Source organism: Panicum hallii, chromosome 5 (genome assembly GCF_002211085.1).
Source record: "Panicum hallii strain FIL2 chromosome 5, PHallii_v3.1, whole genome shotgun sequence".
Lineage (NCBI taxonomy): Eukaryota > Viridiplantae > Streptophyta > Magnoliopsida > Poales > Poaceae > Panicum > Panicum hallii.
This window is the reverse complement of record NC_038046.1, coordinates 7,902,886-7,924,231: the sequence shown is the minus strand read 5'-3', so window position 1 is coordinate 7,924,231 and position 21,346 is coordinate 7,902,886. Positions and strand designations below refer to the sequence as shown.

At 46.4% G+C, this 21,346-nt stretch overlaps 4 protein-coding genes across 7 annotated transcripts; 1 reads left to right on the top strand and 3 right to left on the bottom strand.

The window, feature by feature from the left end:
• The first annotated feature begins 2,167 nt into the window (after positions 1 to 2,167).
• Positions 2,168 to 9,222, top strand: LOC112894484 (diacylglycerol kinase 5-like). The gene is made up of 13 exons (XM_025962216.1): positions 2,168 to 2,380; positions 3,353 to 3,563; positions 3,689 to 3,811; positions 3,921 to 4,049; positions 4,778 to 4,863; positions 4,961 to 5,084; positions 5,722 to 5,770; positions 5,915 to 5,997; positions 6,126 to 6,193; positions 6,373 to 6,447; positions 8,175 to 8,262; positions 8,385 to 8,504; positions 8,748 to 9,222. The coding sequence occupies exons 2-13, from the start codon at positions 3,366 to 3,368 to the stop codon at positions 9,063 to 9,065; spliced, it is 1,461 nt and encodes a 486-aa protein (XP_025818001.1). The 5' UTR covers positions 2,168 to 2,380; positions 3,353 to 3,365; the 3' UTR covers positions 9,066 to 9,222.
• Positions 9,223 to 9,557: 335 nt separating this feature from the next.
• LOC112894483 (pentatricopeptide repeat-containing protein At1g09900-like) lies at positions 9,558 to 13,339 on the bottom strand. Of its 4 annotated transcripts, none has more exons than XM_025962213.1 (3): positions 10,425 to 13,339; positions 10,176 to 10,277; positions 9,558 to 10,007 (listed from the first exon to the last, which is right to left on the bottom strand). In XM_025962213.1, the coding sequence occupies exon 1, from the start codon at positions 13,218 to 13,220 to the stop codon at positions 11,202 to 11,204; it is 2,019 nt and encodes a 672-aa protein (XP_025817998.1). In that variant the 5' UTR covers positions 13,221 to 13,339; the 3' UTR covers positions 9,558 to 10,007; positions 10,176 to 10,277; positions 10,425 to 11,201. The 4 variants fall into 4 exon arrangements, with proteins under 4 accessions (XP_025817998.1, XP_025817999.1, XP_025818000.1 ...); XM_025962214.1 differs by having other exon boundaries at positions 10,823 to 13,339; XM_025962215.1 differs by having other exon boundaries at positions 11,044 to 13,339.
• A 125-nt stretch (positions 13,340 to 13,464) lies between these two features.
• On the bottom strand, positions 13,465 to 16,425 carry LOC112894485 (5' exonuclease Apollo). Its single transcript, XM_025962217.1, has 4 exons — positions 15,970 to 16,425; positions 15,646 to 15,854; positions 14,692 to 14,799; positions 13,465 to 14,449 (listed from the first exon to the last, which is right to left on the bottom strand). The coding sequence occupies exons 1-4, from the start codon at positions 16,265 to 16,267 to the stop codon at positions 13,760 to 13,762; spliced, it is 1,305 nt and encodes a 434-aa protein (XP_025818002.1). The 5' UTR covers positions 16,268 to 16,425; the 3' UTR covers positions 13,465 to 13,759.
• A 150-nt stretch (positions 16,426 to 16,575) lies between these two features.
• LOC112894486 (universal stress protein PHOS34-like) lies at positions 16,576 to 20,498 on the bottom strand. Its single transcript, XM_025962219.1, has 2 exons — positions 19,514 to 20,498; positions 16,576 to 17,105 (listed from the first exon to the last, which is right to left on the bottom strand). Exons 1-2 carry the CDS (start codon positions 20,283 to 20,285, stop codon positions 17,098 to 17,100), a joined length of 780 nt encoding a protein of 259 aa, XP_025818004.1. The 5' UTR covers positions 20,286 to 20,498; the 3' UTR covers positions 16,576 to 17,097.
• Between the last annotated feature and the right edge of the window lie 848 nt (positions 20,499 to 21,346).

The following is a 21,346-nucleotide window of genomic DNA, read 5'->3' as shown; positions in this document are numbered from 1 at the left end:
AACCCTCAGATTTTAATTAAATCAAACCACAACATATTCTCGTTACTTCTATACAAGCAACATTATACGTATAATTTGAACACCAAAACACGTTGAAATCAAAAGTTGATCGGTATAGAATTTAAAAAAAATCAAAAACTACAACTTTACCATAGAGCAAATTTTAAAATTTAAAACGCTTTCGCAATTCGTTTGCACAAATGCTTGCATGTGATCCGTCGTACCTACAATATGGACACCAAAATATTTTTAAATTAAAAGGTGTTCAATACAAAAGTTGCTCAGAATTTCAAAATCTACAATATAATTCTAAATTCAAAGCACTATTACAGTTCATCCACATAAATGTTAAAAAATTTTGAATACGAAAATTGCTCAAAATTTTAAAACCTAAAGCTTTGGCACACAATTTTATTTTAAAATTAATGATAACAAAAAATACTATAACAAAAACACTAAATATAAAAAAGAATAGTTTTATTTTATTAAAAATAATATTCTACTTAAATAATAGCGTCACGATAATAAAGAGTCCAAAATATATACAAGTATAATAACGAGCTGCGGACTATAACACCTACACGTACAATAATTACATCTACACGTACAATAATTACAGCTGTGTATATGTCTGCGACACGAGATACAGACCTGTCGCACGCCTTTCTGGTCCGCGTGATTCGAGAAAAACCCCGCAAGCTGCTCGGGCACCAAGCCCAGCCTCCCAGCCGGCCCATATATCCCTCGACCTGATTTGACAGATCCTCCTCGGTCACAACTCACTCCCTCACAAAACCACTGATGAAGCCAGATCAAGCCCATCGAAGCGGTCGGCGACTGAAATTCCTTGTCGGCTGCCAAGTCGTCAACAACTAACTGCCGCAAGCCCGCAACGCATCTTAGCCCTCGAGAACACATGCGCTCGACCGGGCTGGGGGCATCCGCCGGACACCAAGCCAAGCCGTGACAATGTCGCCACACTGTCGGCATGAGCTTTCGGCACCACCTTTGAGCTGACATGTTCGCTCTCTCAACATCCCGATCCCTTTCTGCACGAGCACCAGGTCAGCACCGGCGCACGCACGGGCGCGGAAAAGAGAGAGAGAGAGAGAGAGGAGATGCTTCCGTCACATCGCGAGGAATCTCCCCTTGCTTGCGAGCAGCGAAGGGCACCTCCAGATCAGATGATTCGATGCGCTAGCGTCGAGTTCGCGAACAAGAATTTTCGCTCTTCGCAAGTAGGTCCTGCTACCCTCTCCTTTTCCGACGACACCACTAAAGTCCCCCAACTTGGTCCTATTCGTATTTCGTCAAGATTGAGAGCCGTTTGAGCATCGTGACCGCTGGTTTTGCTTGCCCATGGTAAAACACAGACGTAGCGGCAGTTGCTGGGTGCTCATCCTACCATGCAGATGTGACCGTTGCGTCTTTCCTGGCCACGGAGATTTTTCCACGCCCGGAGATTTCAGGGCACTATTTCTGTTTGATTATTAAGTAGACGTGTAACATCTCGGAAGCCTGATCATCAGTGCCAAGCTGAGGGTACACCCTCGCCCCCAGAAGTACACAGCCAGCCTCGTACAGGGGATCGGGGGGCACGTGGAGCTGCCGGCGAATCACCTGCCAAGGTTCCTGGACACTGATCTGGTGATCCGGTCTGCCCCGGCCCGAGCGAAGACGCACCACGGTGCCCACGCACCCGCACCTGCAAAGTGTCGCCCCGGTTCGGAGGCGGTGCCCCGGGCGTCTTGTCTGCCCTCTAGGCTCTAGCGTGGTTTCTCTCCGCGTCGAGCCAGAGGCGAAGGACGGACGAACGAACGATGGGGATCAACCACCCCAACGGAAAAGAACGAAAAGGTCAGTACCTACCATTCTGCCAGCTCCACGAACCTGGCACGGGTGCCCCACGCCACGCCGGGGCCACATGCCAGCCGGACACGGCAACCGCTGGCGGGCACGACAAACAAGTCAAAGAAGAGAAGGGAGCAGGAGCAACCGACCGAGTTCCAACGGTCCCCGCACCGCACCGCACCGCACCCGCATCATTCTGTTGGGCCCGCAGCGCGAGCCGGTGGGCCGGAAACAGAAGCCACGCGTCGTCGCCGCCTGGCAGCCGGGGCGCATATAAGCTAGCTGCGCACGCGCTCCGGCACCCCCGTGTGTTTTTCAACCCGCCCCCTCTTCCCTCCTCGAGCTCAGCACACAAGGACACACACCCAGCACGCGCAAGGGGGCGAGAAGAATCCCTCTCCCCGTTCGCATTCCTTCCCTCCGCCCGCGGCTCGCCCACGGCCCGACCCGAGCCCCCAGGCCGCCGCTCGCTCTAGGGCCCTCTGCGCCGTCCGCCTCAAGCGATTCAGATTCTCCCTAGCGCCCCCAGGTGAGCGCGCGCGATCCCTGAGCTGGTTCCTCTGTTAATCTGTCTCGTCAGGTTTCGAATCCTGGTTGACGCGGTAATAGCGGGGGGGTTCCGGGTGATCCTGCGAAGGGAACCCTTGCTTTTTTTGTGTGTTTTGTGGCGTGTGTTTGGTTTTACGCGCGCTGTTTGGAGTCCTGAATAACTCTGCAAATAGGAGCGCGCGCGCGCTTTTGATCTGGCCCGGTAAGGGTGGGGTTTTCCGCCGTGTTCTTCGACGATGATTCGATTCTAGCTGAGTAGAGCGCATCCTGTTGGTTGTTTCAGCGCTCCGGGTTCTACAATCTCGTCGAGGTTCGTTTCGAATTTGTAGTGTTGGCGGTGTTTATACTGCGGCCTATCATTGAGTTTGTTCAGTTTTTACTTTCTATATAAGTTGTCATGATCAGTGCACCTTGGTTTGATTCCCGATTTAATTCGGCTGCTTTGATTGATATGAAATGATTCGGGCCTTTTTGATCGATTGGCCATTTATGGCTACTTTTTCCGCAAAAGGATTTTTGGATACTTGTTTTAGATTGTTCTAGGACACTGACAGGTGACGCGATTTTATTGGCAAAATAATAACAACAGCGATGTTTCTTCAGATAATTGATTGTAAGCCTTATTGTCAGACTGACAGCGACTGGCATCTGTTTCCGTGCACTTGAAGGGATGTACGTCATGCGCAGGCTCTTTTCAAAGCAGCTGACCATGAACATGAACCGCTTTCAGTATCACCTAGTTTTGGTTATGATCTTATATTGCCCGTTCTGAAGCATGTACCACTTACTTGGAATAGAACCGAATCACACCCTTTGCTAAAAATGTAGTGCTGCGTTTGCAATTTACCAGCTTGCATTTTCGAGTGTAAGAACATATAAGTCAGAACAAACATTAGAATCTTTAAGCCTTGCAGTGTATAATCATGTTTCTAACGTAGCATGAATATTGCAGGTTGCAGACTTCAATGGAGAAAAATGCTGACGGAAATAACATGATGAAAGAATTCTATATCCCAACTTATATTTTCGCGCCAGAGTCTCCAGTGGAGCATGTTTCTCAGATACCAACATGTCCTGTGATTGTTTTTATCAACACCAAAAGTGGTGGCCTGTTGGGGCGTAATTTAATTGTCACATACCGTAAGCTTCTCAACCATGCTCAGGTAGACCTTGTCTGTTTCTGCAAATAAATTTTTTTTGATATCACATTGATCTTGCATTTTTTACAGCAGTAAAGCAGTAAATTTAATTGTCGTTTTGCGGTCAGGCCTAACTGTGTAAAATTCAGGTGTTCGATCTGCTTGATGAAGCTCCAGACAAGGTCTTGCACAAATTATATAGCAACCTGGAAAGGCTCAAGCATGGTGGCGATACTCTTGCTTCTGAAATCTACAGGAGACTAAGGCTAATAGTGAGTGCAACCAGGCAATATCTCTTGCTAATGTTTCCACCATTATTTTGTATTTTTATTTATTTGAATAGTCTTAACATGTGTCTATTATATCATGGAATCCTATTAGGTTGCTGGAGGTGATGGAACAGCTGGTTGGTTGCTTGGAACTGTATCTGATCTTAAGTTAGCACATCCACCTCCTGTTGCTACAGTTCCATTGGGAACTGGAAATAACTTGCCATATTCTTTTGGATGGGTAAGTTTAAAATTAATTCAATCTTTTTCCTTCTTATTGTGAATGCACGTGTAGTGCAGCGGTAGTGGAGCATAGTTGCGAGCTGCCGGTTGGTTTTTGATCCCAGTTCACACCAAAAAAGGTCCCTTGCTGGCCACCCAAAACGTACAGAGGGGCATTGGGCCTGGAAATCCTGGCTGCTTGTGGCACCAGCCTGGTGTTGCTTGGCTGTCTCTTGTGCCGGTCCAGTGCCTGGCTGACTATGGTGCTGGCCCAGGTACCAATGCACCTGTACCAGTGAAGCCGGGGTTCAGGGCTTTTCTAAACCAGCATGGTTGAGGTTGCTACCTACATGCAATGCCCGGGGAGGCTTTCCCCGTCTGGTTGAGTTTTCCCCCCCTTCCTATTAGACAATCTTTACTGCAGTGTTCTGTACTTGCATGATCCTTTTATATTTCGTCTCTGTGTAAGGTTTGAATTCATTAGAGATCTTATCATCAACTATATAGGTCAACGAAATATTATGTAGTTCTTTTCTCCTTCCATTGTGATTTTTCAACTTTCTAAGCTGTTCAGTAAGTCCTTAGTATTTTACGTCATCTCTTTAGATAAGCAACTGTTTTCTGATGGTGGGTAGGAAAGTCCTTTTTATGTTGCCTTTTGTGAAGCTAGCTTTTTTGTTGGCTGCTAGCTCCTATGGAACACTTTATATGAATGGATGTCAATAATATCAAACAATTAATGTGCAGGGGAAGAGAAACCCTGGAACAGATCAGGATTCGGTCATATCATTTCTTCAATTGGTAAGAGAATCAAGAGAGATGAACATTGATAGGTGGGTTTGCTTTTTAAAGCCTTTGCTACCTTTCAGTATGAAATCGTTGTATGGTATATGGATGTTGACTAATACTGGTAATCATACAATTATTCAGCTGGCATATTGTCATGAGAATGGAAAGCCCAAAAGGTTCACCTTGCGACCCAATTGCACCTCCAGACTTGCCTCATTCGTTGCATGCATTTCGCTGCGTGCCAAAGACAGATCCACAAGATATGGTAACAGTGCCTGACATTACCCCTTTGTTCCCTTAATGCAAGCATATTTACTGCATTTATTTACAGTTTGCTTTCTTTTTGGACACAGCTATTGTTTACCCCTTTTTTTTCTTTGGAAGAATATGATCCATCACCTTCAATGTATTTCAATTGCCATGCTGATATGTTAGACTAATATCTTAAATACTTATTTCTAAGAAAAGAGAGGTAGAGGTAGCACATATCATGCATCAAGAACAATATCATTCCTTTCTTGAAATACGCTTTGCATGTAGTCTTGTGCTATTGTGCTATTCCATACTCCATTTCTTGGATTTAAAATATTTAACTGGGATCTTTACAACTTGTTGAATAGTACATAATGATTATTTAATCTTTTCAACTTGCTGAATGATACCTGTTGTTTTTTACTTTTCATCTTTTATCTACCTGAATAGATAGTTGTTTTGTGCTATATGTTTTCTCTCTCCATTAGTTGAGTCGCGTAAATGCCAGTTATCGAATATGAGAAAATTATTGTCAAAAAAGAATATGAGGAAAGTTGAAGAACTAATTGTCAAAAAATAGTACGAGAAAATCAACCTTTTGAATTATGCTATGCCATTTTTTAGTTATACTCTTTTCTCTTTGTTCCCAGGAATATTCTTACACATATCGTGGGGGGTTTTGGAATTACTTCAGTATGGGTAAGTTCCTTTTTCCAAAAGGTGAATTTTAGGTTGCTTGTTAGTTTTTAATACATTTTTTCTTTGCTTTTCTTATAAAGTGGACAGAAGAAACTCTCCTTAGCTAAAGAGGCAGTTTGACAGAGACTCTTTATTCTGTCACAGGAATGGATGCCCAAGTATCTTATGCGTTTCATTCTGAGAGGAAACTGCATCCAGAGAAGTTCAAGAATCAGTTGTCCAATCAGGTTAAGTAAGCTGTTGTGCTTTCTCTATTTTCTTAGTGCTGGTTGTTCCTTGTGATTCATTGTCATTTATGATTTACGTATATGTTCAGCAATACAGAAACCAATCTCTTTGCTGTTCTGTACTGCAGAAACAATATTTAAAGCTCGCATGCACGCAAGGATGGTTTTGTGCCTCTCTGTTTCATCCAATGTCTCGGTAATTCCCTTGGTGGCACTTTGTCTGTGGAACTGTCTTGTGTTGTGAAAAGGAATACTAGTTACAAGTCACAGTTCAGAAATTTGGTGTTTGATCTATTCATTAAAAAAAATCATGGCTTGTTTAATAACATTGCAGTCAGCTCACACCACTTTCCCCATTTTTTCACTGGGCTTCAGGAACATTGCTTGCCTTGCAAAAGTAAAGATAATGAAGAAATCTGGAAAATGGGAAACATTGGAAATTCCGCAGAGGTAAGGCTGCTGTGCTCTTCCTTGTCTATATCAACTAGCTGCGTGCCAGTCTGTTATCTGATCTTAAATAAACAAGTACTACAACTCAACTCGACCCGCTAATCTAGAAGTTACATGTAAAATTGCAACATGCATGAAGCCAAAAATATTCATATCATAGTTCACACATATGCATATGTAAATCAATCCGTACAAAGTCCTCTAAAGTGATGGTGGTAGGCCGCACAATCACCAACTCAATCAGCTTGATTAAAAGTTACCGCCTTTTGCTCTTCTCTCCGCATCCCACGGGCCAAAAAGGACGCGTGTTGAACAGCGCGTGAGGGTCGCAGCGAGAGAGCGCGAGGGGCGAGGGAGAGGGATTTGCCGCAGCCCACATAGCCTCGATTTCCGTGCAATGTATAAATCCAATCAAAAAATGCTTTATTTCACAAACCGATTATCCAAATTAAATTTCGATTGCACCTTTGCGTTTCTTACTTCGAGATCTTCAAAACTAGACAACACTTGCCTATATTTAAATTTTTCTAAAGCATTTTTATTTATTCCAAAATAATTTCTTTTTCTAAAATATTATATCTTGTTCTGGAATATTTTTTATTTTCGAACCAACTTCTATTTTATATGGAATACATTCGGAACATTTTTTCTATTGAACATTTTTATTCGTTTTCAAACAATATTTATTTTTTAAAACACTAGCTGTTCCTGTAGTACATGGGCTATGCGTGCAGCAGTGGTGGGACATGTGCTCTGCGATAGTATAGCAGCCGATTGCGCGCGCTGAGAATAGAAGTCCCCCGGGAAGGGTGGGGCTGCAGCCGCAGGTCCGCACTTCAGGAGGCACGTGGTAGTCCCCACCTTATCTCTTCCCGTCCCTCGCCTTCTCCTTTGGTCCTCTCTCGTCCCTTGCCTCTCCTCTGTTCCTCTCTCGCTTGGCTGCTCTCTCTCTACTCTTTCCCATCACTCGAATTTTTACCGCTGCTCGGATTCGCCTTGGGCAACGAAGGGCGCCACGCTGAGGAAGTGGTTGTCGTGCCACCCGTCGCCGCTCGAGCTAGCACCACCCATCGTCCCATTGCTGTACTTCTTGAGGGCGCCGTCAAGGCCGTGGTGTGGGGCGGCGGCGGCGGCCAACGGCAACATCGGCCAGATGGTCGACGGTCAGAAGACCGTGCTACTCCCAGCACGCCGGCGTCATGAACCTCAAGGGACTCAATCATCTAGTACTTGCTGTCTGGGTATATGCCCACCATGTATTCGGCAACGGGTGTTTGATGATAGATAGTTTGTTCATCATATGTTTGATGATTGAGATGCCGAACAATGGATAGAACAAGTATTACTGATGATGTTTTTTTTAGCATATACTATGATTTCGTGATAGATTTTTCCTGTGATATGCATCTGTCATCTGAAATAGATAGAACAAGCTGTCTAATACTTATATTTAATTGCTGAAACGATAGGGCGCGCGAAGCGCACCAAATGTTCTAGTATTTTGAAATGGCGATCAACGTTGTCTGCTGATGGAACATTGAAGTTTCTGTTATGGAATAGACAATGCTGTAGCATATAATCATGTTTGTCTTCTGAACTATCTTTCTAAGATGCACACATCATAGCAGAAGCACTAGATGCTTATAATATTTTCAGATAATTGCTGCTTCAGAGTCAGGTACTATTTTATAATGTTCTGACAAAGTTTTTTTTTTACACAAATGCAGTATCCGGTCCATTGTTTGTCTCAATTTGCCTAGCTTCTCTGGTGGACTAAACCCTTGGGGAACACCAAGTAAGAGGAAACAAAGAAAAGTGAGTTCAAGACATTCCTTGTGCAAGACTTATTTTATACCAGAACTTGATTTATTCCACAAAACAAAACTGTTTAGGTGAATATCATATTTGATTCTCTCATGTGATTTATACCATTGCAGAGAGACTTAGTAATGCCTCCACTTGTGGATGATGGCCTTCTAGAGATTGTGGGTTTCAAAGATGCTTGGCATGGGCTTGTCTTGCTATCCCCAAAAGGCCATGGAACTCGTCTTGCTCAGGTTTGCAACTGCAGACTGGATCATTAGTTGCTGTATTTCTCCCTTTCTACCCACATGCATTGATATCAGTCATTAGATGGATCTAAGTAACGCAGAAAAGTAGTTAGGGACAAGCCAGAGATTCAAATGCCAGTTCAATTACGCTAGCAGCAGGACAGAAAAAATTAAACCTGCACTCTGGAGCTAACTCAAACCTCTCTGCTTCTGCATGTTCATGAAAATTGAAATTCTCTTCATTGCCAGGCTCACCGTGTTCGATTCGAGTTCCTCAGAGGTGCAACCGATCATGCTTACATGAGAATGGATGGGGAGCCCTGGAAGCAGCCTCTTCCAACAGATGACGGCAAGGTCGTGGTAGAGATCTCCCATACTGGGCAGGTCAAGATGCTCGCGACCAAAGACTGCATAGCCAAAGGCATCCATGAGTCGTGCCCAGCTATTTCAACGATTCATCCAGATTCCAGCTCCAGCGATGACACGGACGATGACTTCGAGGAGGAGAGGAGGAACTTTGGGGCCGCCTTGTCATTTCGGTACACGGGTGATGTGAACAAACAATAAAAGGTCGTGTTTTTATTGAGCCTTGTACAGTTTGTTTGCGTAGGCCGTAGGAACTAGGAAGTAGGTAGATGCGCTAATTTACGGAAGACTGGAAGGCGTCCATGTAAGATAACTTTGGCTGAAAAGTTGGTTTTGCTATGACAAAGTTGTGTTGTGACATACAGATATACAAGGATTCTGGGTGACTGACCAGCTTGTACCATCAGTACGTTTCAATGCTGTTTTGCTTCAGCAACTCATCGAAGCAATGGTATTTCCATCTTACAAATCGTAGCTGACGAGTCCTGCGGCAGATCTGAACTGAGCACAGTACTAACTTGGATTTGAATCAGTATTTTAAATAAGTAAAAAGACTTCCAAGTTCATCTCACTGGCAGGTACAGCAACGCGTGGCGTTTTCAGGCTGCATGAGGGATGCGATTTATACTCTGTTTAAAATTTAGATCTTAGATCGTTTTGGCAAATCTAGATATATACCAAAACAATCTACAATTTAGAACGGAGGAAGTAATATGTTATAGATTGACTCTTTTGTGAATGTTCGTTACCCTGGTGCTAGACAAATCTCTAACCACCACGTTCTGTACAAACCCTGGATACAGCATTCCAGACACTCATTTCACCTATCTTCAGAGCCGTGACATGCTTGTCCAAATCATGCGCCACTTCGTTACTCTTCATGGGACAGTGCTGAAACTGAACTTCTTTAAAGCTGGCGTGCATCTAGAATAGAACCCAGCTTCTCCGAAGATTACTCCGTTGACATCCATGTCTCCCTCTACATGTCAAAGCTAGTGTGCGTCTAGAATAGAACCCAGCTTCTCCGAAGATTACTCCGTTGACATCCATGTCTCCCTCTACCTGTCAAAGCTGGTGTGCACCTAGGATAGAACCCAACTTTTCTGAAGATAGACCATCGACACATGTGACGTCTCTCTCTACCTGTAAAATCGGACACTAGAATCTGAGCATCTGGGCGCAATGAAATTTGTTCAGTTCTGATCTTCAGTGTCTCATGAGGTTCATTGGTTGCCATGTTGGCTTACCAACCAATTTAAGTGCTGTGCTGCATTGGAATGATAAAAGGTTACTGCATGACTATGAGCTTACCTCCAGAATAGGTCCCTGATCTCCTCCACCACTTGCTTGGGTCTGTTGCATCTTGAATTGTTGATTAGTTTCTCACGTCTCCATCATAGGCAACGATCACCTCTTGAAACAAAGAATAACGTTAGAATCTGATACCAGACTTGACTCTTCGAGGACAAAGCATGTGCGCTAGATTCTAAGGTTCCAGGAGGCCAGTAAAAAATAACGCCATAAACCTACAGCTACCAAAAAGGAAGCTAAAAAGCTTACAGCATACGAATTCTCGGTGATGAAGATGGTAAGAGCACTCCAACCTGTTCAAAGTTAAAAAAGGGCATCCAGATAACATTATATTCTAATAATTCTTTGACAAGCCAATTTTAAGTGACAGAAACCTGGGTAAAACCATTATTCAGTGAGGGATGTTGTCGTCTGCACTCTTGAACAACAGAATGAAATAAAAATAAAAGCTACTGTCTCACACAGGCCTGGAGGGAAAAGCAGCGGTACACATACCATAGCTGATGAAAGAAAAGACCAAAAGCATTGTAAGCATGATGCATTACAGCTTAACAAGTCAATGCGTTAGTTGAAAACTCTAAAGTGTCAAGTCAAAAAAAGTGGATTGCATTCTTTACTGCAAAAGTATAAATCTATGAGCACCGAACTTATTTTGCTTGTGCTTTACTCCAGATTCATCTCTTGGTCTCGTCTTGGCACTTCTAAGTAACATTCCTAAACAAGATTATTGTTGTTAGTGAGATTTCTACAGTCTAAGACAATTCAAATATAGAATGCTTTTGGCAATACATGACAGTATGCCTTTTTTTTTTTGGTATAAGAGCAAGCTAAAATTGGAAATTCCCCAGGGTGAAAGTATGATAAATACATCTAAGCAGAAACTCATATTGTCACGGTTCCTCTGTACGAAGTTATGGGCCTTCAGACAACCATCTACATGAAGCACTGCAGCTTGAAACACAGACGGCAGCCATCAATCCGCAGTTCATCATGACTCAAAGGATATGCACAGTTTGATCTTCAACCTTAATGCCATTCTTCTATTAAGTTCTTGCTTACAACTCCTCTTGAACACAACTCATTCAGTAGATCTTGGGCCTCCTTCAACAAACCCCCATGAGCAAGGCCTTCAATAAGTATAATGTAGGTTGATTCATTGGGCATGCATCCGTTAGATACCATATAGGCAAAAAAGTCGATAGCATTATCTATTTCACATCTTTTACATAGCCCAAGTAGTATCTTGTTATACACCACAGCTTTGGGTCTCATTCCAATATCTTGCATTACGTGAAACATTTGAATAGCGTCCTCAACTCTATCTTCTTTTGAGAGGACACCAATGATTGAAGAGAATGTAATTACATCTGGCGATACTCCCTTGCTGACCAAGCCTTGCAACAACTCCAGAGCATCTTCTGAACTGCAATCCTTGGTAATCCCATCGAGTAGTGTATTATATGTAATCAGGTTAGGGGTGCAACCATGTTCCATCATTTGCTCAACGAGTTCAATTGCTTCCTCAAGAAATCCTTTTTGACAGAAGAAACTCACGAGTACATTGAAAGTCACTGCATTTGGAGGGCAATCTCTACAAAGCATCTCAGCTATGAGCTCTGCAGCAGCATCTAACCGTTCGGTGTTGCACAAGCCTGTCAGCAAAGTAGTATATGTGATGGTATTGGGTTTGCAGGGCATGCTGCGAAACAATTCTAGGGCACTGTCAATATGACCTTGCACACAGAATCCATTAACAAGAGCATTGTATGTGACAACACCCACCGTACATCCGTGCTCTGACATTTGCTCAATAAGCATAATAGCTTGCTCGATCAACCCCTTTTGGCACAAGATGCAGATAAACGTATTGAATGTCACCTCGTTTGGGGGGCAATTCTTCCGGACCATCTCTTTTAGAAGGTCTTTGGCATCATCCCATCGTTCGGCGCGACACAAGCCCTTAAGCACTGTAGTATAGCTAATGGTATCTGGATTGCACCCGTAGGAACCCATGTTATTTAAGAACTTAAAGGCATCGTCAACCCGCCCTTGTTTGCAAATAGAGTTAATGACAATATTGCACAAGGTAGTGTTGGCTGTGCATCCATGCTCTGCCATTTGTTTTAGAACTTGAATCGCTCGCTCCACCATACCTCCTCGACAAAAGAATCTGATTAGCATGTCAAAAGTCACCTCGTTCGGCATGCAGTTCCTCTCCATCATCTCAGCAAAGAGCTCCTCAACGTCGTCCCACCGCTTAGCAGCGCACAAGCCCTTCAGCACGGTGGTGTAGCTGACAGTGTCGGGCTGGAATCCGTAAGAGGACAACATGTTCAAGAGCTCCCTGGCGTCATCAACACGTCCTTCCCTGCACATGCCATTGATGATGACATTGTAGGTGACAATGTTGGGCATGCATCCCTTGGCACGCATCTCATCCAGGACCGCCATGGCCTGCCCGAATCCGCTGTTCTTGCACAACGCCTCGAGGAGCACGGTGTAGGTGACGACGCTGGGCTGGCACCCGCGTCGGAGCATATCATCGAGCAGGCTGAGCGCGTCGGCGACCCTGCCGCGGTCGCAGAGGCAGCGGATCAGGGGCGTGTACGTGTACGCGTCGGGTGCGACGGGCATGGACGCGATGAGCCTGCGCGCGGCGTCGAGGTGGCCGTAGCGGCAGTACCCCGCGACGAGGGTGTTGTAGGCGAAGACGTCGACGAGCGAGCCTGAGCCCTCGGCGGCGCGGAGCACGCGCGCGGCGTCGGAGGTGCGGCCCCGGCGGCAGAGATTTCGGATGAGCTTGGTGCAGAGGTACACGTCGGGGGCCTCGCCATCGCGGGAGGCGGAGCGCTCGACTAGGCGCGCAGCCCCGGCGAGGTCCTCGCGGGCGATGAGGCGGCGGAGGCGGGCGCTGGCGGGGTTGGGCGCCGGGGCCGCGTTGGGTGACTCGGGCCTCGTGGCGGCGGGGGTGGCGAGTTGGTGGGGCTTTGCGTTGGGGAAGGAGGCGTGGGGGAAGGGGAAAGAGGAGGGGAGGAGTGCGGCCATGGTGGCGACCGGGTATCGGTGGGAGTGGTCGCGGCGAGGCGGGCGTGTGGTGTGTGGAGCATCGTCATGGTGACTCCCCGTGGAGATTGGGCGGGACCGGATCAGATGAGTAACGGTTGGTTCCTTTCCTCAGCTCGGGCTGGACTGCCTCTCAGTCTCAGACTTCGTCTAGTCCAGACCGTTATGAATATCGAACAGTTTGTTCACAGGTTCCACTCGCTTTCGATGACGCATATATACAGCATGAATAATGAACACTACCAGTAGCAACTAACAAGCATACGAGCTTTCAGCAATCCACCTATTGGACAGCATCACAAAAGGAACTACAATATACAGCCCAAACGAGTCTGAAATGCATCATGCTAGCAAAACAAGGTTCCAAGGAACAGATGGAGCGACCGCATCCAGATTCCGGAGCAGCAAGCCGTTCAGTTTGAACTTTGAACAGCACATCCCATCTCACCGCTTCAAGGCTTCCACCACCCAGTTGTTAATCTTTACACAGGAAAGCATAATATTACTTGGGGAGAGAGAACTCAGGCGACACCAACGAGTTCTTCAGTATCATCGATCCTTGCACCGCAGCCCTCCTTCCTCTTCCTTATAACTTTGCTTCTATACAGACTTGAACTGGAGATCCTGACCTTCCTTGCTTCAGGAGTTGCCGAACTGTTCTGCCTTCTCTTTGGTGTTAAGTTAGCAGTATCTCCGCCCTTGTTCTTTATGGGAGTCCCGTCATCATTATTATCTGAACAAAGATGTCTGAAGTGGTGATGGGGATTCACATAGCAGAATGATGTGCTGACAATCCCTATGACTGTTGATGGCCGCACTGTCTGCATAAAGTCCTCCAACTCTGAAAAACAAGCATGCTCGGAATATGGCAAGGTGTAAGAATCCTTGTCAAACAGCTTTGGTGGTGACAAGGGATCAAAGTCCATTTCTACTAGGCCTTCATCTCGCCCTTTGCACCTAACAGACTTTGCTGGTGATTTACCCTTGGGTTTGGCCTTTCCTTCGCTGCTCTTCAAAAGCCAAGGAATACCAGAAGGTATGATCCCTATGGTGGGGCACACTGTGTTCAGAGCTTCAAGACTCTCAATGTTTACACTGTACCTTGGAACAGCACGGATCTTAGTCAAACTGGTCTGTGTGGTAAAGATCTCGTGGTTTTCATCAATCCCTAGAAGGTGTATTGTCAGTAGGCGTTGGGGCCAGACCCAAATCTGATAGAAAAATTGAATGAAAACATTTCAGAATTACGAAAATGTTTTGAAAAACAGATAAAACATAGGCTAGCTGATCAGGACAAACATTGATACTGAAGCAAGTTAACTTTGAACCATAGAACATCACTAAGTAGGAAATCTGCCAAGGCCATTTCAGTTATTTCTCAAAAGAAATGCATTGCCATCAAGGTTCTAAGAAAATACAAGGACTTAGTATATTGAGAAAATGAGGCTACAACCTTTGTTTGTAGTGCTCTAGATATGTGTAGCAAGAGGTCTTCTTTCCCAAGAGTGTCAACACCAATGATAACTTCATGATCAGGATGCGCCCGGATGATATTAACCATCTACATTTCAAAATTAAGAAACATAAGCATCGTCAATCGCATCATGAGAAACATAACATCGTCAATCGCATCATGATGAACTACATTGATTTATCTGGCCAGCACAGTGCATTCAGCACACAAAAACATAAGCATTGACAATCTGCTTACAAGTTGCTAGTGACGTCTTATTGCAGTTGGCTTGTTCACAATGGCAGTAGGGCATCCATCCGTAATCCAAGCTCAATTAGGCATGACGAATTGCATGATTTAATGGTTTCTCTTCCTGCTGGCTACTGCAGCCTTCGCAAATACTCCCTCCGTTCCAAAATGTAGTTCACCTAGACATACATTATATCTAGATGCATAGCAAATATTATAAATCTAGAAAAGCCAAAACGAACTACATTTTGGAACGGAGGAGTAGCAACCAATATGTGCTCATTGGATTTTAACTTTTCACAGTGACGTTTAGGCCTGAGTAGCAACAAGCTGTGCTATGCTACAGTGCTACACTGTTTTTTAAGGAGATGCTAATCATGAGTTGCTTCGTCAATCAGGAATCAAGGCGTGTGCTTATGCTGATTCTAGAGATATTTAAGCAACCATTTCTCATTGACAACTCAAGACAGGCTCAGAAATATCAACATAAGTATATCTAGTGATTCTGATGACTTTCAGGCTTTTGGGCTCCGCTGAAATTTACCTTGCTAATTTTTTAAGTCGTCCTAGATGCTAGACGGTTTGAGTAAGCGCGTCATTATAATGCAGAAATGGACCCGACAGGTTCGTCAAACTGAACTATCATACGACAACGAGAAATCCGAATGATCATCATTTCATCACACTGATTTAAGCGAAACTGACCTGCTCAGCGACGACGGGGCGGGGAGGGAAGTTGAACGACGGATGGCAGTAGGTGTTGTCCAGATAGAGCAAATCAACAGTATCCCCACCAAGTGCGTCGAGAAGTGCCTGCTTCGCCCGCCGCGCCCTGTCGCACCCGCGCTCCCACCTGAAGTCCCCCGTGTAGAGCATGCACCCGAGGTCCCCGCGGAAGAGGTACATGAGCGAGCCTGAGCGGAGGGACCAAAGCGCCGCCGAATCGCGCCGGCGGTCAGCAATCCAGAACTAGCGGTGTGGAGAAGGGCGTGAGGGAGCGAATCGGGAGAGGGGGGGGGGGTAACATACCTGGGCAGTGGAGGGCGGGGATGGCGGTGACGCTGAGGGATAGGGGTCGGTCGGAGGTGAGGGAGGAGAGGGAGAGTGAGGCGGAGGCGCCGGGGGCGAGCGGGCGAAGGAGGGAGGCGTCGATCCCGGGGAAGCGGGTGGGGAGGAGGCTCGCCGTGGTCGGGGAGCAGTAGAGCGGGCCGTGGCGCCACCCGCCGGCCGAGGCGAGGCCGCGGGTGTGGTCCTGGTGGAGGTGCGTCAGGAAGTAGGCCTGGCTGCCAGCGCAGAACCTGTCCACAGACACCAGGCCCTCCTCCATGGCTCGCCGCCTCCCGCCTCACCCAATGGCGATGCCGAGCTGATGCTTCCCCAGTTCCCCTCGCCTCGTCGTCCCCTCGCTTCAGCGAGCGGTTGCTGTGCTGCGACCCTGGAGTTTTTGGCCTTCGCTTTGAAACGGGAGGAGGGAAAGAAGCGGACGGGCGCGAGCCCGGTGTCCCAAATCGAAAAGTTCCCTGCTGACGTGTACATGGCTGCAACACATTCTATTGGTTAGCAAATCGCGAGCAAGGATTTTTTTTATAAAAAAAATTGCGACCAAGGATCGGGCATGGCAATGGCAACATGGCATTTGTTTTGACAAATTTATTTCTAATAAAATCTTCACAGACCGGTCTTACAAATACAAACATGAAACACGCAAGCATAAGCTCATGTGTTTTAGCAGCTGAAACTGTTCAACTAGACAATTATTCTATCCAATAAAGTAGTAAATACAGAGAAGTGGCGGTCCTCCATCATCCAAGTAACCAATACAGCAGCAAGCTGAATAGATGTCCTGATAACGTGTAGACAACTACGAGAGAATACAACGGTCGTCAACTGGCTTTGCAAACCATAAAACAGCTCCAACCCACTGGAGGTGTACTCTACATTGCATCGACGGCATAAACATCACACAAGCAAACCGACAAAGACTCCGATGATCTAGGACTCCGCTATGAAACTCAAAACGGAAAGCAGCCTGCTGATCAACCCATTTTATGATACGCGGTGGATAGAAGCAAAGATAAACAGCATCTTCCAAATACACAAGGACGCCCTCGCCAAAAGCTGCATGCTTCCCTTTGTGCTTCAGCTGCTGCCATTGCCTCAGTTTTCTGCAGTGCATCAAAACAGTAGCATCAAAATCCAAAGTCCAATAGCAACAAGCAAACCTCCCCAGCACAGGAGTGGCTGGTAGCAGACACGTATTTGAAAGACATGATTCTCAAATGAACGTACGAGGCTCAAGAAAATGAAAATTGACAATACAATACGAGGAAGCGACTGATTATGCCTATTTCAAATAGGTACAGTCAACATATGATACAAGATAGCAAATGAATGAGATGTAAACAGATAAAACACTAAAAATGAACACAGTGCAAATGTAGAGGCACTGCTCCTTCAAAATAGATGTTACAACACATAATACAATTCAAACTGTAATGGCATATTGCAAACTAGACTCAAATTATAATGGCATGGTCCCATGTAATGAAATAGTAATGCTATTTTTTTTCAAAACTGTGCAAATTACAATGGCATGAATCCAATTAACCCTTTAAAATAGCATCTCATATAGGCACCAGCATCTACTCTGTAAACATGTTTTCACTGAGTCGCCCCATACAATTAAAGGATATTCAAAAGGCACCACTACAGGTTGGTACACCAAAAATATGATTTGTTCCTATGGATACCTGCATGTGAACATTAAACTAATGTGCACAAACACATGGACCAAAGCATCTTTGGCATCTCAAACTATTCCAAGTAAGTTGCCAGCACTTAGAAACCACTAGGCCATTCTAGCCCACATTAAAGCACTTAGCACATCATATATATAGTAGAGAAAGTATCATTGTCCAGGGCCTTTTTGATTTGTTGATATACTTTTCTGCAAGTAAAATATGCTAAACTCCATGTAGCTATTGTCACAATTTGCCAATTAGTATGCCCACAATTCTACGCAAAAAAAAAAAAAAGTGGCAACTGGCAACAGTGCCAACAAACTAAAGAGGCCCCTAATCCAGGTCCATTTCTATCAAACAACAATGTCCAAGTAAAGAAGACCAGCAGGTGTCCTAGACATATCAGACAACAGTCAACAGTAACTACATCCATTATGAGGTCAGCTGAAATGAAGCATAAGTGGAACAAATATAATGTTTCAATCAATAATCTGCCGGAGATGAAGTGTACTTTGAAGTAACTTAATGGCAGTGTTTTAAAGGCGTCGCCTAGGCGTCCAGGCGGACCTAGCTTGCCTTGGGGAACAGTAACACCTTGTCACCTAAGCATCCGGGCATACCCAGCTCACCTTGGATCGCCTTTAAAACACTGCTTAATGGTAATGGCAGTTATTATGCAAGTATGCAACACAGCTATGACGAAGTAACAACAAGAGAGAATGAAAGTAACAAAACATCAAGGCAATAAAAGAAATGAGAATAACATGAGAGGCTTCTAGAAGTAACCGATAACCTCAAGTCAGTTACAGAAAGGCAGGCCCCTTACAAGGGATATTGTATCAAAAGCCAAAATGAAAGATATTGATACCAAAGATATGATAAAAATGTCACATCAATATTCCATCAGAAGCGCAAAGAGTTAGAGTGGAAGATAATCAATAATTTACACTGGAAGTAGGTGATGCTTTTGAATCCTCAGCATCCCTAGATAAAACCTTCTAAAAAGCAACCACGTTGAAGTGGGAACACCTTCGATGAAGGTGATAAGGAAATAAATTTCTATTTTAGGCCTTCCTAAAGAGAGATGATCAACTTCTGCAGTCTCCACACATCTAACCGGTAAGCATAGTCAACCATTTTGATACGAATTGAACAATAGGAAAATTTAGGCTGAAATAAGAGTTATTAGTCATTCTACCCACATTCATGATTACAAATTACGTGCATATAATACAACTGTTTGAAATTGAGTCATAAATAACCCCCCCCCCCCCAACCCCCTCCATGTAACGGTCACATCCAACAAAAAAAAAATGTAGGTAATGACACTATAATTTCACTGCAATATGTATTTCCTCTGCTTACTCTGCACAAGCTCAGTGAGACAACATTTCCTTATTTTTCATGAAGTAATCATCAAATGTACACTACCTAGCGTAACTAAGCATAATAATGTTTTTCTATCACAAACACACAGGCAAGCTGCATATCCTTGTATTAAGCAAGGTAGGAAACAATTAAAGACCATCAGCGAAGATATGCATTCTGCAGCATAGTGTTATTATCTCAGTATTCTAAGAGAACCGCCAGTGCCAAACGTCTAGTGATAGACCAGCATTGTTAACAGTTAACAGAAGTCTGAAGCAAGTGGATTGATTCAGCACAAACTACCGTGAAACAACACTTAGGTCATCAAGCTTGTCGATGCACTACCATTTTCTTCCATATCTGATATTTCTCTACTTAATAATTTCATGAAAGTTCTTCATGTCAAACTAGCCAATCAGCATGCAAGTCAAAACTGTGGAGCTAAGCAAAGGAAGGGGACAGACCTTTCTGCACCTCAGGGGCGTCGTGGTACACAGGTTCATCCTCTGGCACAGTGTGCAGCTCATCTATTGCCCCAGCTGCATCTCCACCAGCACCTGCAGCATCATCCGGGTAGCGAACCACCACAACAGGGCAGACACAGTGATGGACGCAGTAATCGCTAACACTCCCAAGCCTCCCCTTGCCGCCCTTCCGGTGGGCGCCAAAACCGCGGCTCCCCATGATCATAGCAGACAGGCCCAGGCGCTCGGCCTCGAGGCAGAGGCGCTCCTTCATGTCGTGGTCCTTGACGACGTGGATCTTGAAGGGGATCTGCGCGTCGACCAGCGGCTGCGCCAGGTCCTGCGCCTTGGTGGAGGTGAAGGCGTCGTAGTCCTCCTCCCGCTTCTTCTGCAGCTCCTCCTCGGTGGGGCCGCCCTGGGCGGCGGCGGCGGCGTCCTCGGCGGCGTCGGCCTCGTCGGCGACGGAGACCGGGATGGAGCCCCAGTCGGCGCCGTAGAGGACCGAGGTGGGGCGCACGTGGAGCAGCACGACGGCGTCCCCGGGGCGGAGGTAGTTCTGCACGGCCCACTTGACGGCGAAGGCGGACTCGTCGGAGAGGTCGACGGCGATGGCGATGCGGCGGTGCGGGGAGGCCGGGTTGGTCCCCGCGAGCGAGGAGAAGAAGAAGCGCGGGGAGGAGGGCTGGATCGCGGCCGCCTGCGCCGCCGCCGAGAGCCGCACCGGCGCCGGGACCGGGGGGGCGTCGGCGCCGGAGGAGGGGTTGGCCGCCATGCGGGGTGGGTGGGCGGGCGGGGAGCCGATCGGAGGGAGGGCGCGCTAGGGTTCTGCCGCGGCGTTTACTCTGGCGACGAACTGCTCGTTATTTTTCGGGGATTTTCCGGCGGCCGTTTGATCCGGGACGGGGGCGAGGGGAGAGAGGGTTTTGGTTCGAACTGGAAGGGGCCAAGCCAAGAGGTGGGGAGAGACTAGTGAGTGCCAGTGCGCCCTCCGGCCTCTGGCTCTGCAGATTTGCGGAAGAATAACTTGGTGTACACGTAGCGGCCTAGTGGTGCCCCACTGTCTGCCGCTTTTCTTAATCCTTTCTAAGCTCATCTTCACCCGTAAGCACAAACGGATTTTGCAAGAATCAGCATGATCCCTTGGGAATCCCTTGTAAATTGACAAATGGTGCTTCTGCCGCTGTACAGCGTGTTTTGGTGTTCATTTGTTTATTTGGATGACAATTTCCAGGTGGCCGTGCAATCCACGGTCGTGCCCGCATGACGTGGCTGTTCTTCACCGAGGCCGGCGTTGAGGCGCATTACCGTTACCAAAGATCTCGCGCCATGTACGGCGCACCAAACCGGCAGGAAGCGGGGACCCGGGTGCGAGCGGCAGGGGCGGTTGCAGCGGCGTCTGGTGCCGTGCCGTCCGGGCGTCCGGCGTTCTTCCATCACCAGGTGGTTGAGGCTTCCGACCGTCTCTTTCCTTGGAAGTTCCACCCGGATATTCTTCCAGAATGTCCAAAGATCCCGCTACAGTGCTACCTCTAATTAATCAGCAGTAGACTATATAGGATCTGGAAAGCAATGTGGCACCGGCCTCCTCCCAGCATCGTCGGCGTCCCTTCGTGCAAACCGGCTACTTGCAGCAGCAGCAGAGAGCGTGAAGAAAGCATGGCCGGTTGGAATCTTGGAGATCTTCTATCGACGAAGGGAGGAGGGGGACGACCGTCCGTATCGCGTCGTGCCGTGGTGTGAATGTGCTCCATGCCCCCATCACTCCATCATCGATCGCACTCTCCTGCACGAGCTATCTGTTGCCCAGCGGTGAGTGGTGGTCCTGCCACTCCC